The 14453-nt window shown below is 48.3% G+C and overlaps 6 protein-coding genes across 6 annotated transcripts; 2 read left to right on the top strand and 4 right to left on the bottom strand.

Moving 5' to 3' along the window:
* Positions 1-216: 216 nt before the first annotated feature.
* N7520_009736 (uncharacterized protein) lies at positions 217-897 on the top strand (the record flags this gene model as incomplete). The annotated part of the gene is made up of 1 exon (XM_057143670.1): positions 217-897. One exon carries the CDS (start codon positions 217-219, stop codon positions 895-897), a length of 681 nt encoding a protein of 226 aa, XP_056992958.1.
* Positions 898-1824: 927 nt separating this feature from the next.
* On the bottom strand, positions 1825-2196 carry N7520_009735 (uncharacterized protein; the record flags this gene model as incomplete). The annotated part of the gene is made up of 1 exon (XM_057143669.1): positions 1825-2196. The coding sequence occupies one exon, from the start codon at positions 2194-2196 to the stop codon at positions 1825-1827; it is 372 nt and encodes a 123-aa protein (XP_056992957.1).
* Positions 2197-2953: 757 nt separating this feature from the next.
* On the bottom strand, positions 2954-3580 carry N7520_009734 (Allergen; the record flags this gene model as incomplete). The annotated part of the gene is made up of 1 exon (XM_057143668.1): positions 2954-3580. One exon carries the CDS (start codon positions 3578-3580, stop codon positions 2954-2956), a length of 627 nt encoding a protein of 208 aa, XP_056992956.1.
* An 820-nt stretch (positions 3581-4400) lies between these two features.
* N7520_009733 (ankyrin repeat domain-containing protein) lies at positions 4401-6026 on the top strand (the record flags this gene model as incomplete). The annotated part of the gene is made up of 3 exons (XM_057143667.1): positions 4401-5292; positions 5357-5916; positions 5991-6026. 3 exons carry the CDS (start codon positions 4401-4403, stop codon positions 6024-6026), a joined length of 1488 nt encoding a protein of 495 aa, XP_056992955.1.
* Positions 6027-6841: 815 nt separating this feature from the next.
* Positions 6842-7177, bottom strand: N7520_009732 (uncharacterized protein; the record flags this gene model as incomplete). Its single annotated transcript, XM_057143666.1, has 1 exon — positions 6842-7177. One exon carries the CDS (start codon positions 7175-7177, stop codon positions 6842-6844), a length of 336 nt encoding a protein of 111 aa, XP_056992954.1.
* An 803-nt stretch (positions 7178-7980) lies between these two features.
* Positions 7981-9150, bottom strand: N7520_009731 (DUF2786 domain-containing protein; the record flags this gene model as incomplete). Its single annotated transcript, XM_057143665.1, has 1 exon — positions 7981-9150. One exon carries the CDS (start codon positions 9148-9150, stop codon positions 7981-7983), a length of 1170 nt encoding a protein of 389 aa, XP_056992953.1.
* Between the last annotated feature and the right edge of the window lie 5303 nt (positions 9151-14453).

Genomic DNA, 14453 nt, shown 5'->3' with positions numbered 1-14453 from the left:
CTCCTGGGACTTTCCAGTTATGTCCCGGTGCCGCCGGTCTGGACCTGAGCTAGACCGGCTTTTCATGATTCTCTCTCTAGTAACGGCCCCGCACATATGCATCATGGCTCTGGCTATATAATTGATTGATAAAGCCCGGTGCCTTTCACATTATTGAACAGCTTTCAATGTCTTCTCATTCTGCAGACAAAGCCACAAACAAAGTTCTACGTGGTCATGGATACCTTCGTGGCCAATCTGTCCCCGGAGGTAGGAATTGTCCTCCAAGAAAACATCTCAAACATCATCGTCATATCGATACTCGCTACTGCCATATACAATGCCATGGAAACGGTGTTGATCACGTTTGACATTGTCAAAAATTATCGCACCCTCTACCTCTGGAGCATACAGGCCTCATGCTGGGGCATTCTTGTGCACGCTGTTTCTGCCATCATTTGCTGCACATCTCAAAAATCCACACTGCCGACGTCCGTGTTATTCATCGCTGGTTGGTACGTAATGGTGACTGGTCAGGCTGTCGTATGCTACTCTCGCCTGCGCCTGGTTGTTCTTGATATCAGCAAGGTGCGGTGGGTGCTCCGGATGATCGTCGTGAATGCTGGCATCCTACACGTCCCTATGACAGTTCTGTTTTTTGGGAGTATAAACGGCGATCCCCGCTTTCTCCGAACGGCTGCTATCTTCAATCGCATCCAACTGGTCGGTTTTTGTGTGCAAGAGAGCGTGATTAGTTGCGTCTACATGTCTGAGGCAATGCGCAATCTGATATGTGTCGCCAGACTTCGCGGCCGTGGGCAACCTCGAGCCACCACTCATCTGCTTGGCATCGGAGGATTTGTTTTTCTACTCAACATTCTGCTCCTCTTGACGGAGTACAGGCTGCATTTCATATAAATCAGTCTACAAACTATGATATACAGTATCAAGTTGAAACTGGATTTCGCGCTGCTGTATCATCTTCGCACAGCAATGCATGCCGATACTCTGGGTTTTCCACCGGGCCGGAGGCAAGGACAGTCGTGGTCAAGTCATGCGAATTTATTGAACACGGCCACCTCGCCCACAGCCGTTGCGCTGCAGGTGATAAGGCCATCTCGCGGTCAGGCAGTGGGAGACCAGGACCCTTATCACTCTCGATCTAGCGGTACTGCTGATTATCACGAAGCATTATGTGAGATTTCACATCATCCGGCAGGGACTTGACGAGAATATGTCGACTTAGCTTAGCTCACCTGGGCGGGGTGCCGTGACTGACCATCATTGTCAGTCATGCAGCATAGACTTTCCTACCAAAGTTTGCATAATCCATCACATTCTGTCTCCATCATAATCTGCAGTGAATGAAGATGATAGACAGCAATCACAAGGATGGGGTTTCAAACCTGGCCAAGGGGTCATTGTCCTGGTACACCCGGACCGATTAAATCCCGCATAACGAGGGCGTGCACATATCCGAGGGTCATAGAAAATATCGATATTCGTACCCTTTCCATGAAAAGCCGAAAGATCCTGACGTATATACCGATTAACCTTTCAATAGATAACTCTGCAAGGTATTGTGGAATGATCACAGGTCTTAGAAGTCATTTCGTCTGATTCGATCGCTTCGCTCCGATTCGACGATCGAGGGCCTCTTAAGCGAAGTCGACAACCTTGCTCGGCAAGGCTATGAGATAAGATTGTACTATTGAGAATTCCGGGGAAGCCCTTTGGTCTGAAGACAATGAAGGGACGCGAATTGACCTTTAAGCAAAAACGCAATACTTGCGGCGATCTTTGGGCCTCAGCTTTCCTTCTGGTTTTTTCAAAGAAATAAGGACATTAAAAATACCTGCCATCTGATCCAGCACTGATGTATCTCTCAAAGAGTGAGAACTTCAAAAGATACTGCCCTGCGGTGCGCACGGCTACATCCGAAAAGACAAAGCAGCCAGTTGGGTATGGTCTTCTAACGTGGGCGATACTTGCAAACCTGTCCCCAATCAGGACTGACGATGAGTGACCAGTGTTCTGCCGATGAATGGGTTCTATGGTGACGAGGAGGAAGAACTGCGCGTTGTTGTCGAATGTGACATCATGTTTTCCCGCAGACGGACATGAAAAAGATTCGATGGTGCGAGTTTGGACAACAGGTGGAGGGTCGATGATCTGCAAAAGCTGCATGAAAAATAGTGTACGAAAGTCAGAGACCATAGTTCGTCCTCCGATGTCCAAATAACCTCTGATGATATTTTTTAGCGGTAGAAAATTTGGCATCTGGAGGGGCTCAGCTAATAGGCAAGTCTGTCATGTGCAAGATGGCATCCCTGCGCATCGCGCAGTCCAGACGCGCCCTGATCCTCAATCACACTAAGATTACTGAAATATTGTATACTCGAAATTACTTAGATGTTTGGCTTATCATATGATTATAACTGCCATTCCTGAGTTGTCCAGTGAGGAGCGTTTCAAGCACTGGTCAGATGGCTTTCCTGGCTCATTCTAGCACTGAAAATATTCATCCGCGCAAAAACGAGCATCTGATGCAATGGGCTCGCCGAAAGGAATAGTTGCATGAGACCTACAAATTTCCTGCATATATAGTGATTTTGGGACAAAGGGGTCTTTGATAAAGAGGCATGATCATTTCGATGTCGTGACTCTGCCCGAACCATAACTGGACGCTCTGATAGTATATTATTCATCGGTGTATTTTTGAAAGCGACAATAACTGGTGCGGGACATTCAGATTGATCAAGGAGATGATCTGTCGGGTTGAACATATAGAAACGGCAGCATGAGAAGTACAATAAAAAAAACCACGATGATTGGATACAATAGTTTTTGGATAGCTATTGAAGCGGTTCAAGGAACTGAACTGTCGTCAAAACTCTGCATTGAGCATCATGGGGCGTCCCCTAGGTGGACACTGACTGTACTCCCCTAGTTCCTGATAAATACCAAACACGTCTCATTTGGCATAATCAAGGGCTACCTGGAGTCTGACTGGACCGGGGGCAAGATTGCCACCAATACCGCCGACATGGGCAACATCCTTTGTGTAGGCTTTGCGAACGTGACTCGCATTTCGAGTAATGGCTGAAAATATATGGGTGAGGACATCACATATCTGCATTCCTTGAATTTCCAGGCCAGCGTTCTGTGCTTGAATCGCAGAGACGTCAAATCCGGACCAGCCGTCGTTCACGAATGAACCAAAGTCAAAATCTCCCCACGTCGACGCATAACCACCTTTAGAATCCAAAGGGATGGCAGTTCCAGGTGCAGCGGCCCATCCACCCTGGGAATCCTCATCAAAGGCTATGAATCGTGTCTGGCCGGCGGCAGGAGTGAATACCCCGCAAGTTTTGCCGTACCAACCGCCCTGAATACCGTCTGGTCCAAGTTTATTCCAGATCACCACACTCCAGTCTTCTCCCCCTGCTGGTCCATTGAAGCGAACCACATACTTGTACTGGTTGGCTCGATTGGCAGGGAGTTCGACAATGTTACCCCCATATGGAACGCCGACATTGCGTGGATGTGCTTTCCTGTCGCTCGGAGGCGTGAGTCTCGCGGGGTTCGTGACCAGGTACATGCGAGGTGAGATGAAAACATCTTGTCGGGGCCATTTCGGTGCACTTTCTGAGAATGGACATTGTCGGTACCCTTGACAGCAGATTCCGAACCATATGAAGGCACCAATAAGCCGTAGATTATTGCATCATCGCGGGACGCAATTGTATGTGAATTGAATGCGGAAGTAAATGAGACTGATCGAGAGAGAGGAGCAAGCTGCACAGAGAAAAGCTGCACAGAGAATACTCTCGACTTATTGTATTGTGCTTCGCCAACAAGTCGTTCCTCGAATGATTTGTTCAGAGGGTGTAAGATGGTGAGAATGCTTTTCTTTGTTTGTACACTTTGGTCCATTGAGCCCGAGCATGAAACATAAGCGCAATATGGAATATTCAGTATGTAGTCAAAGTTTACTTGAGCCGAGCCTCCTGAAGTGTCTTTCTCGGAGACTCGTTAACGCCGACTTCTGAGGAAATCAACATCTTGTACAAGAGCTGTGACATTCATACCGCCGACGGGATGTTGACTTGTTCAATCAAGGAGCACAAATCCCGCTATCGAGTATGATGGATTGACGCGTCAGAAAAGTGCTTCTCGGCTGTTGATTCTTCATAAATCGACACACTTGCTTGGGGGTATACGTTCAAATCATAAATGTCTGCCCCTACAAAATACAGCTACAATGAGTCCCGTATGAGGCATTTCGTCGAATCTGAGACCACCACACGCTGCCGCTAAGATCACAATTATGTGTTGGCCTTGGCTTGGATGAATTGACAGTCTACGCCTTTCGATAGAACAGTCATCGCACATCACTACACTCCCAAGGATACCATATCATGATCGAAGAAGTTCTTCATGCCGACATGGATCAAGGACTGTCAAATGGACTTGGTCAGCTACAGTTTTCGAATCGCCCCGACGACAATGAGAATCCGCAGTTGGCAGTGAACATCATTCCCCTTCCAGCTGAGTTGATCTATGACATCCTGGATTATCTGCCAAACGAGGATGTAATTGCATTCGTATCTTGTCGGTGGGACTTTTTTCAAGCTTCAATCGACTTTCTGATTGATAGAGTGGGGCCTGCCTTCCAAGGTCTTGACTCGTTGGTGAAGGCTGTCATACACAAAAACTGGCCTAAGCAGTGGCTATGGGATCTCATGCGGAGATCCAAGTCTGGTAAATCAAGTTTGCGAGGCTTCAAATCTCTCCTGAATCTTTTTGAACAGAATGAGTGGCCTGAGAAAGTGCTTCGGAATATTGTCTCTGCGTGTGCCAAACATGGATCGCCGATTTCGCACAGCTGTCTTAACTCTCACTTTTACGAAGGAGCCATTCTTTATCTGCAAGAAGAGCCAAATGCGGCATTGGATATGACTAGGTCTCAAATGAGTGTTCTTCAAAGTTCCATCCTCCTCCGTGCCACCAAATGCGTTGAAATAATCGAGGCCATTCTGCAAGATATGACAGAACCAGAACGAGTGGCTCATATAAATTACTTCGACGATTTCAGCAATACTGCTTTAGACTATGCGGTTAGGATCTCTCCAGTCCCTATCATCGATGCACTGATCCGCTTAGGAGCTGATTTTGACAATCGCGACAAACTTGGTTTTACGCCACTCATGAATGCTTGCCACTTGGGACGCGATGAAGCCATCCACTGCTTGATTGACCACGGTGCGAATGTCACCGCTACGAACAATTTTGGAGAATCGGCGCTAGAGTGTACCATGATGGGAGACAGCAAAACAAAGCAAAGTCTGTTGAGGCGCCTTTGCGGGCGAGCCAGCCAACATCAAAAACACCGCGCTTCTCCATGCCTTCAAGAACAACAAGCAGTTTCTGGATCTCTTTTTAGAGTGTGGCGCAGAGGGCCCATACATTGGACTCCCGGAGCGTATTATTTCTCTTGACTTGGTCGATGGTCAGTCTTCGGCACACATGCAACAACAGATTCCGTCAACGTTACTCGAAAATGTGGCAGAGTCTCAGACCTCTGGTATCGAGCCGCAACGCAGAAGTTCCCCGATCGATGGGACAGAAGTAGATGAAGGTCAAAGGGGCACGCGCGATGACCATATCTCCCGCACAATAGGGGCCCTGAAGATCAACGATATGCATAGCAGGGTTGACGCTTGGGGCTACATTGGAACAGGATGCTTCTCCATCATGCGAATTGGCTCATTAGAAGCCTGCAAGTACATTTTCAAGATCGGGTTGCTTGGCAACACAGAATCCCTTCAAAAAGTATCTGACTCGCAGAGCCGCATTTCTCATATCACCTACATTGATGAAATGGGACGCACTCAACGACTATATGGACGGGAGAATGTGCAAGAAATTACGGGGGTAGTCATAGCGGGAACCCCGTCGTGGTCATTAAGACGGGCCCCAACGACCTACGTCAAAATTAAGTGGACTAGGATCTCATTCCGACATTCCGCACTTTGTCCGAATGACGAAAGCTGGATAACACGGACTGACTTTCTGCGAATGGTTGGCCGAGTTGTTGGTGATGGTCGCATTCATAGAGCTTGGCAGAGGCAAGAGGAACGATACAGCAGAATCGGCTGACGGAATCAACCTTGTCTTTTGTACCTTACTACACTTGCTCGTTCAATTCATGGAAAGTCTCCATATACAGAAAATGCAATAAATGCATTCTTGAGCGTTCTAGAATGAGATGTGGTGTCGCGCATGTATATGATTGAGGATATCGCGTTTCGAGATTGAGGTATGCGTGCACAATTGCGTCATCTTGCTCAGACAGGTCGCGGGAGGTCGGGATGGTGCTTCCGTAAAGTGACAGATCAAAGTGCATTTTCAGTAAACAGATAAGACTGGCAATGAGGATGAGTTTGCGTTCAAGACGGTGCTGCTGGATAGAGAGCAACAGAGGAATTCGGTGTGTACAGTCACAATGTGCCCTTATCAACAAGCGAACATCAGCGAGTCAGGATTGGCTTTGAGGCTTCACATATAGAGATACATACACCATGAATCCGTTGATTGCTTGATTGACCAACACCGCTATTATCATACACTTAAGCCACTAATGTTGGTGATGATGGCTGCTATTTGATGCATGCATATGCAGCACTTTCTTTATCAAATGGAAATCCTCTTGACTTGCTTTCATTTCTAGGGCTTCCAAAGCTGCTAGGTAGTCTTGTACCTCGGTGGATAGTCTTTGGATTTCTCTGTTTAAATACTTTCAGAACCAAAACGCTGTTTGAGTCTTGAGGGACAAAGGAATTCATACCTCTGGAAGAATTCACGTTTTTTGGCCCATACTCGCAATTTCTTTGCAGAGCAAAGCAAGTCTTACAGCTGGGCCGATCCCCACTGCACTTAGTCTTTGCACCCCGGCAATGGTTGCATGCGACTGAGGCACGACTTTGTCATGCAAAGAAGCGCGTTTCTGTCTGGGTATTGCCTTCTTAGGCCTGATGGCATGGGCAGGTGTCCAGAAACAAGCGTCAATCTTGTCAGCCACCTCGTCTTTGGTCAAGCCGTTTGGCTTGCCTTGTAGCGTTTCTCTGAATTGATGATCATCCGGGCTTTTATCAATAGCACTTGAACCCTCATAGAGAATCTGAGCCAGCTCCATATTAGGCTACAACAATTGAGACAATGATCAGACTGCAGATGCGATTTACCCAAAAGACTCTACGGGCAATGCAGGAACACCCAGCCAAGTGCATGTTGCTCCAAAGAAGCCATTTCTCTATGACGTTAGAGAACATGACGAACCAATCGGGAAAGCTTCGGCGACGCTTCGGCGAAAGCTATGGAATTTGCTGTCCGCAATTGCCCGCGCTAAGTTACCAAATTTCATTCTCATCTCGATGCTGTAAGATGGGGTTTGAGTGGAGATCAGATACACAACAAACGCGATTCAATCTCCAGATTACTATTGGACTGACAATCAAATGGCCAGGTGATTCAATGGAGAGGTGCAGAGACGCGACTGTCGTGGAGAGCAAATGAATCTCCCACACAAATCTGCAATCCTGTCGCCCTCGAAAAGACCCGTTGCTGCATTACAAGAGCGCTTTGAACAAATAATCGGAGTGAATAACTTAGAATCGAAGTGGATGCATGTCAATCTGAAAACGAGCTGATTTTGGCGTCAACGGTAGTGTTTTCTTATTTGCGCGAAAATGACGAGCGGCTTTTTTTGAACATATTTACTGTAGGTGCTTTGATAGGAAAAAGGAGGGGAATTGTACATGAAAATAAATCAAGAAGGGAGAACGACAATTTAGCAAGCCTGACGACGCGCGAACCCCCCATGCTGTATTCTAACGACGACAAGTACATCCCAACAAGAGTTGCATTCAGGCATTCCGCCTCTGGGATCAATTAAGGAATCCTCAGTCTTGCCTGTTTCGACTGATATCAACCTTTGAGCTATCCTTCTGGCCCTGACGATAGGCATCGAGATCTCGAATGACAGTGTCGCTTTTTGCATTCGGACAGCTTGATCTTGTGTTCAGTCAAATAATCGTCTGCCACCTGCTCCGCTGTTGCACGGAACTGGACCAACTGGGCGCCAGACACCCATGATGACGCTGCGGGCGAAGATGAGGCCACAAGCTCGGCTTTGACATCGGCTGCGGACTCTGGTTGAAAAGCAGGCACATCGGTTGCTCTTCGTGGCTCTCCAGGTTCCCGTTTCACAAACATGTCAATACTCTCATTCACGTCACCATAGAGGTCTATGCTCTCCATGTCATCCGTATTGAAGTCAGCCTTGAGCCCGAAGTCCTCGCTGTCGTCCTCCTCGATGCAAGGATCAATATCGCGCGCGTTATTGCGGATTCCTCGATCGGTGCATTGATCGTCAATGGAAGTGGCAAACTGGCCCGAAGGCAGCTGTAGTCTCTGGGTTTCTTGCTGAATTTTCATCGCCACTTCGCGCTCCTGAGAAGCCAGGAAATCTAGTTCCTTGCGCCGCGCTTGGTCTAACTCTCTTTGTTTCTCGCGATACGCCATGGCTGCGAGCCCATCGGCAACACCGATGCGATAACTAAACGTAGGTGTGCCGCCTTTATAGAAACATGCCCAGTCCAGAATTCTGTTGTGTGCCATCTCAAATGCCATTGCCGCTGCAACCGTGTTGCTCGCAATGCCAAAGAAGCTCCATTCCACAAACTCACCGCCGTGAGTTGAGTAACACTTGCAGTCAAAACTGGTACACATGGCCTGCGCTAGCTTGGAGGTGAAGGCTTCCATCATGGCTCTTTTTGTGGATCTATCGGTTTTGGTAATGCGAACTTTGCTCCGTCCACCGAAGGATGCCTTATTGCTGTTTCCATCCGCAGCCATGAGATCTGCTTGGGTCACGTTATGCTGGCTCATCAGTTTTTGAGAGATGAAAAGGGCAGCTTTAGCCTCTAGCTCGGAGGAGTTCGGGTGGTGAGCGCGACTGAGGCATTTTTGAATCCGCTCCAGGATCTTATCGTCGACGCGAGATGACCTTTGGGCTTGACCGCAGTCAGCAATTTTGACCACTGTCGCCTTCTGCAAAGGGCGTCTATTGGCGCTTCTCGGTGAGCCTTGACCAGTGTGGAGAGACATCATCAACCAATAGTGTTTGAGACAAAATAAGTATGGAAGTATTAAATGAGTAGAGGGACACTGGCGAAGAAGAGGCGTCGGGCATCCAGTCGGAGAAAGCGAGGCAATCTAGACTTAGTACCCGGAGCACCTCATTTATAGCGTGGGAGAAACGGCCGCGGGACTTTCTGTTGAGCCCGTCAGTAAGTCAGCCAGTCAATCTGAGTCCATTCGGAATCTTTACATGGCCGTTGAAAGGGTTGGTGATAAAGAAACCAATCAAGTTGTTATCTGTCTAGAAACTGAAATGCGCAAGATGACCATACCTGCAAATCAAACATACGACTTTGCCAGAGGGTCAGTCGGTCAAACGGACATTTTCACAATCAATAAGGTGATTATGTAGCATTGTCGCCGTGGATGATATCAACGATGAATTAGCAGAATCAAGACGTCCCTTGAACCAAATTGCAAGCCAGAGGACTTCCACCGCATTTCACCCACGTTTACACATTCTTGCGTAGTGTATGTACAACTGACTTATCCACCCCAAGAATACCTCATATAGATCCCCGAAAGCGCACTCTGAGTCCCGAAACCCGAGGCGAGCATTCTAGGATCGCAAAAGCTCCCAGGACTGACCGAGGTGATCCCACACTCCATTTGGTTGGTTTGGGGATAGGTTTTCGGGGATCTCGGGCAGTTTCCATCATCTTTAGTTGCGTGCTAGGCCGTACTTCGCCGTCATTCTGTTGTAGTTTCAGGCTACGAAGGTATTGTCTTTTCCTTTTCCCTCCGATTTCGAAATCACCGCTGCAACAATTGTGGAAGTTGAAATGACCCCGAAAACCTATAATTATGTGGAGCTGCTTTCGCTGGACCTAGCCGTGGAGAAAATCATTTGCTTCGGCTGCGTAAGTCATTCCAGCCAAACTTCACGAACATCATTTATTCCATGCGTCTAGGCAGTCTTTCCTCCATGTGTATCCAAGCTCGACGAAAATTCATAAGCAGATCAATGGATCAAATTAGAGATAAGCGATTTACCGCGACTCTCTATGGCTTTCACCTCACTTCATGACCAATCCCTTCAATGGCTGCAGGAAATAGGGGTGACCATACACTATCAATTTTCCCTCACCCAGCATCAAATGGCTATGAGCCTCTGTGGTCCGCCGTCGTTCTTGAAGTGTCCTTTTTTCAAAATGGCTTGTGCTGGCAAGGTTTTGTCAAAGCCTCCAATTTACCTGCAGTCACCTCTCCGTGCCAATATGAGCATGGAATACGAGAATCCGCGGTGGCTGAGGTTTGCTGGGGTTTCAAACAGCTCAACTCTCCATATGGGAGAGACCAAGTATTTCCGGAAGCTTGTGAATGCACCTAGGAGACATTTGCCCCCCAAGCGCTTTTGGCATTCATATTATCTGTCTTTCCTTGTCTTGCTTGATACGTTCGCGACTCTGGTTTTCGATTGCCATGCCTGTACAGTACAAACAGACAGTGTGCGAATTGCGCGAATTGCATTTCTATATTCTGATGATTTCAGTCCCGGATAGCAGCATAGACAGACATCAGGTATAAGATTGTAGTCGTTTGACGCCCCACAACCACTCAGCTCGGTAGTTCTAGAGCCTCAGTGATGGAGACTCACCGGATGCGAAGGCTTGCATCGGCTCGAGTCCAGTTCATGGTATCAATGATCGATGTGAGTTGCCCCGGTCAAGTCAAAACAAGAGCCGTAGCTCTACAATCAATGTAGCATGGCTGCAATACACTCAGTGGAAATCTTTCGAGTGGGCGATGGCTTAGACCCTGAAAATTCGATTATCAACGAGTGAGGCGCTGGTGCAGACTTCCTCAAAACATAGCATGATCGCTGGCCTCTTTTATGAATCAACAGCCAATGCTGAAGTTCAGATGATGGTGATAAAAGTGCATGCTGTCGCAGTCGAGCGATGATCGCTGCCCATCGTGTTCAAGTGTTGAAAATACGGTCGTTGAGACAAGGTTGATCGTTGATCAACGCTCTCCAGGACAAACATTCATGAAATAAAAGATATTTATTTTTCAAATAATTTACTATTATTCTAACATTTCAGAAAATTACTTGAGGGCATGATCCCCTTGAGATGACCTTCATTTTCACCGGCCCGTACTTGGATATTGTCTGGCCCGTCACCTCAGTAAGTCGAGGTTCAACAGGCCTGACTTTGCACAGGCAACTTCAATGCCCCCGAAAACAATGCCCCCCAAAAATCGACAGACAGAAAAGACTTCACCACGGCAATACAACGCAGGCGGTAACAAGACCAGTCAAGAGACCTATAAATGTGGCATTCTTCCCTGGTTCTGTGCCGAGATAATTCTCTTCCTTACCACATCTGACGGATCCCCATGCAACAGAATCATGAGTCCCTTCTCCTCGACCCCAAGCTTTTGCTGTGGCTGATATTCCCGGTGCACACAGAAGCCACCAAGTCACCTGGCTCTCTCTACCCACTGGTGGTTCACTCCACTGTACCCGTCTTCGTGCCTGTCTGCCAGAGCTTGGCGATAGTCCTTTGGTGAGTGCTATATCCATGTACGTTGTCGAGTTGAGCTAATAACGTGGCTTCCGCCTAGCTTCTCGACCACAAGAGTGAAAGTGAGGCATCCTGCAGGTGAGTCCCATGTCAGTCCCATATCCGTCGGCCAGTGCTGAAACACTCAATGTTACGACCAGCTAGGTCTTCTCAGATACGATAGCCCCAAGTCACCACTCCAAGGTTATATAACTACCTACCAGCTACACCGATAACAAGATTACCATGAGACCCAACGCTTTCATGTGAGTCACGGGTCTTTACTTACATTCCGCTGCTAATACATGCGTCAGATACTGCCTTCAGCGAGATCATCAGTGATATCATCAGCGAGAGCTCCGAGTATTGAACACCACCACCCTCGAGCCCTTCCCATGCACATGTCGCCGTTGTCCTGAATGGTTCGATGTTCTGATAGTGTCTCAAGCATGGCTACTTGTGCACTCCATCGCGGCCACAGGTCTCGCGCGGCTGGACATCCGTTGAATAGACACGTCTGCTCAGTGCTTCTGCCCCATCACCACCCATTGTGCGTCAGCCATGATCTTAGCTGGAGGACACAGGGACCAAACCGACCTCACAGAACTGCAGACGGGAGTTGCGTTGGGGCGAAGTTGAGGTCAGGCTTGTCCGCAAGACGATAGCTGTGGTCTTGGCACTGTCATGCGTCGTTGGTACAGGGTGAGAGTGGATGAAAAGACCGTGTGTGAATCCTCATATTGTCAGACACGTGCTGAATCTTGCAGGGCCACTAGCGAAGACGCTGCGAGACATGACGTACAGCTCAACGAGCCTCGCACGCGTCTTGAATTGTGCCATGTTTGCCATGAAGCGATGTATCTCGCTTTGGAAACCGCTTCAAAGTGTGAAAGTCGACATGAATGGAGATTGCCCGATCCCTCCACTCTTTCGCCTCACCCACAAATGCCGACCGAGAACACCAGCTCCTACTCCACATTCTTGGAAAGTTGAGGCAGCCATGCGACCAATATACCGACCGAGAATACACGATGCATGGTAAAGTGATGAAGCCTCGGTCTGATAAGTTTGGGTATCGAGTGACCCTTTTACGGTGGGACCGGCTTCTTCACCTGCGAAGTGTGCGATTATGACAAATGCCGGAGGTTCATCCAATGGGTAGACACTTTTTGCTGTTCGGGATAGACGTCGATCGCCAAATCGAGTCCAACAAGATGGCCATGGAGCATTCAGACCTGCCACAACGCTTGTCGCTTTCTGCTATTTCCCTACTCCGGTCAAATCTGGTGGAAGCCTTTGGCACCGGGTGATGGAGAGTCATCGCTTTCGACGACAGTGATTCTTTCAGAGAGACATGCGACTGTCTTGCAACAGCAGATCGCAGGCATCTCGTTCATCCCATTTTTGCAGGACCAGCGACAGCGCCAGCTCCCTACGGTCATGCGACAAGTAAATGAAGTGACTGTTGCTCATCTCCTGAAGACAAAGTTTTTTTGCGTCACAATCGACCAAGCGTTGCGTTCCCTTCTGCCTCTGACAACTGCGCGAGACGTCTCCATTGGTAGCTCGCCAGATTTCTGCCCCCTAGGCGCATCTAAAGTCGTGATCCATTGTGCACATGTTGCCCTTTAAGACAAGGTGCTACCACTAGGCCAAGGAAATTATTCGAACCGCTCTGCGTGGCGGACTAGAAGCGTTCGTGGGCAGATCCGTTAATACAGCGCTCGTCATCGCCGCGAGAGGTATGGGAACGACATGCGTCTGTGAGCCCACAAATGTAGCATTGCATCATTTGCTGAAGGGCCCTTCCTGTTTTCACAGGCCCCCGATGCCTAAGATAAGTTCCTCGCCTTGAATATCTTTGAGCTCCACTTGCTGACACAAACAGTGTACGCCCAGAACAATGAAGTCATCCAACCCTGTTACGCCGTTGATGTTCCGCCATCAAATCGTGTCTAACAGCCAGGATCACGGTCACAAGCATATACCACGTTACAACATCTCGTACGTATGAAGTACGTTTTGAGCCATGCCGACCTGAGCTGACCGAACTCCACCTCTCTCGGTTTCTTTCACCATGACAACACGAGCGATTCTTCTTGTGCAGCTATGCTCCAGCCAGCTCAATATCATTGTAGACTATGCTGAACATCGAGTCATTGACCAGCCCGATCCATATTCGATCAACTCAGGTCAATACTACAAGGGTGGTGCAACTGTCAGCACGGTACCTGGAAAGGTGAGTCAGAAGTCGGTTCCTGATCCAGTCACTAATACCGTGTTCAGTAGGACATGCCTCCAGGCACACGTCGAGCAAATGATCCATGCTTCAGGCTATGATGGACTGCCACCTTGCAGCCCATCTCGTATCAACGCACGCGCCGTCAATATCTCGCGAGAGTTGAGAAATAAATCAGTGTGCCAGACAAGTCTACAAACACACTCCGCCATGGACAAAGAGCTACTGTGGAGCAATCTATGTACGGGCTGAAGAGTTGTGAGGTCGAAGATGAAAGATTTTGAGTGGACTTCATATCGCCGGATGTATACTGACATCTTTTGAAGAGTCACTTGTCAAGTGCGTTACAATTTTACGACAGAATGTGCACACGCTCGCATTCCTCCAACAATCCACCCTTCTCCCGTGAGCCCCATGGACCGACATCGACAGGAAGCGAAAGTCCAGAGGCGAAGGTCCTTAGTGTCAGACTGCTCAGAGTTTGGCGCGACTGCAGGACGCTTGATCAGCACAATCAGTGCAGC

Source organism: Penicillium odoratum (assembly GCF_028828045.1).
Source record: "Penicillium odoratum strain IBT 22623 chromosome Unknown utg000006l_segment0_segment0, whole genome shotgun sequence".
In the NCBI taxonomy this organism is placed as follows: domain Eukaryota; kingdom Fungi; phylum Ascomycota; class Eurotiomycetes; order Eurotiales; family Aspergillaceae; genus Penicillium; species Penicillium odoratum.
The sequence above is the reverse complement of the archived record's forward strand: the minus strand, read 5'-3'. Positions and strand labels throughout refer to the sequence as shown.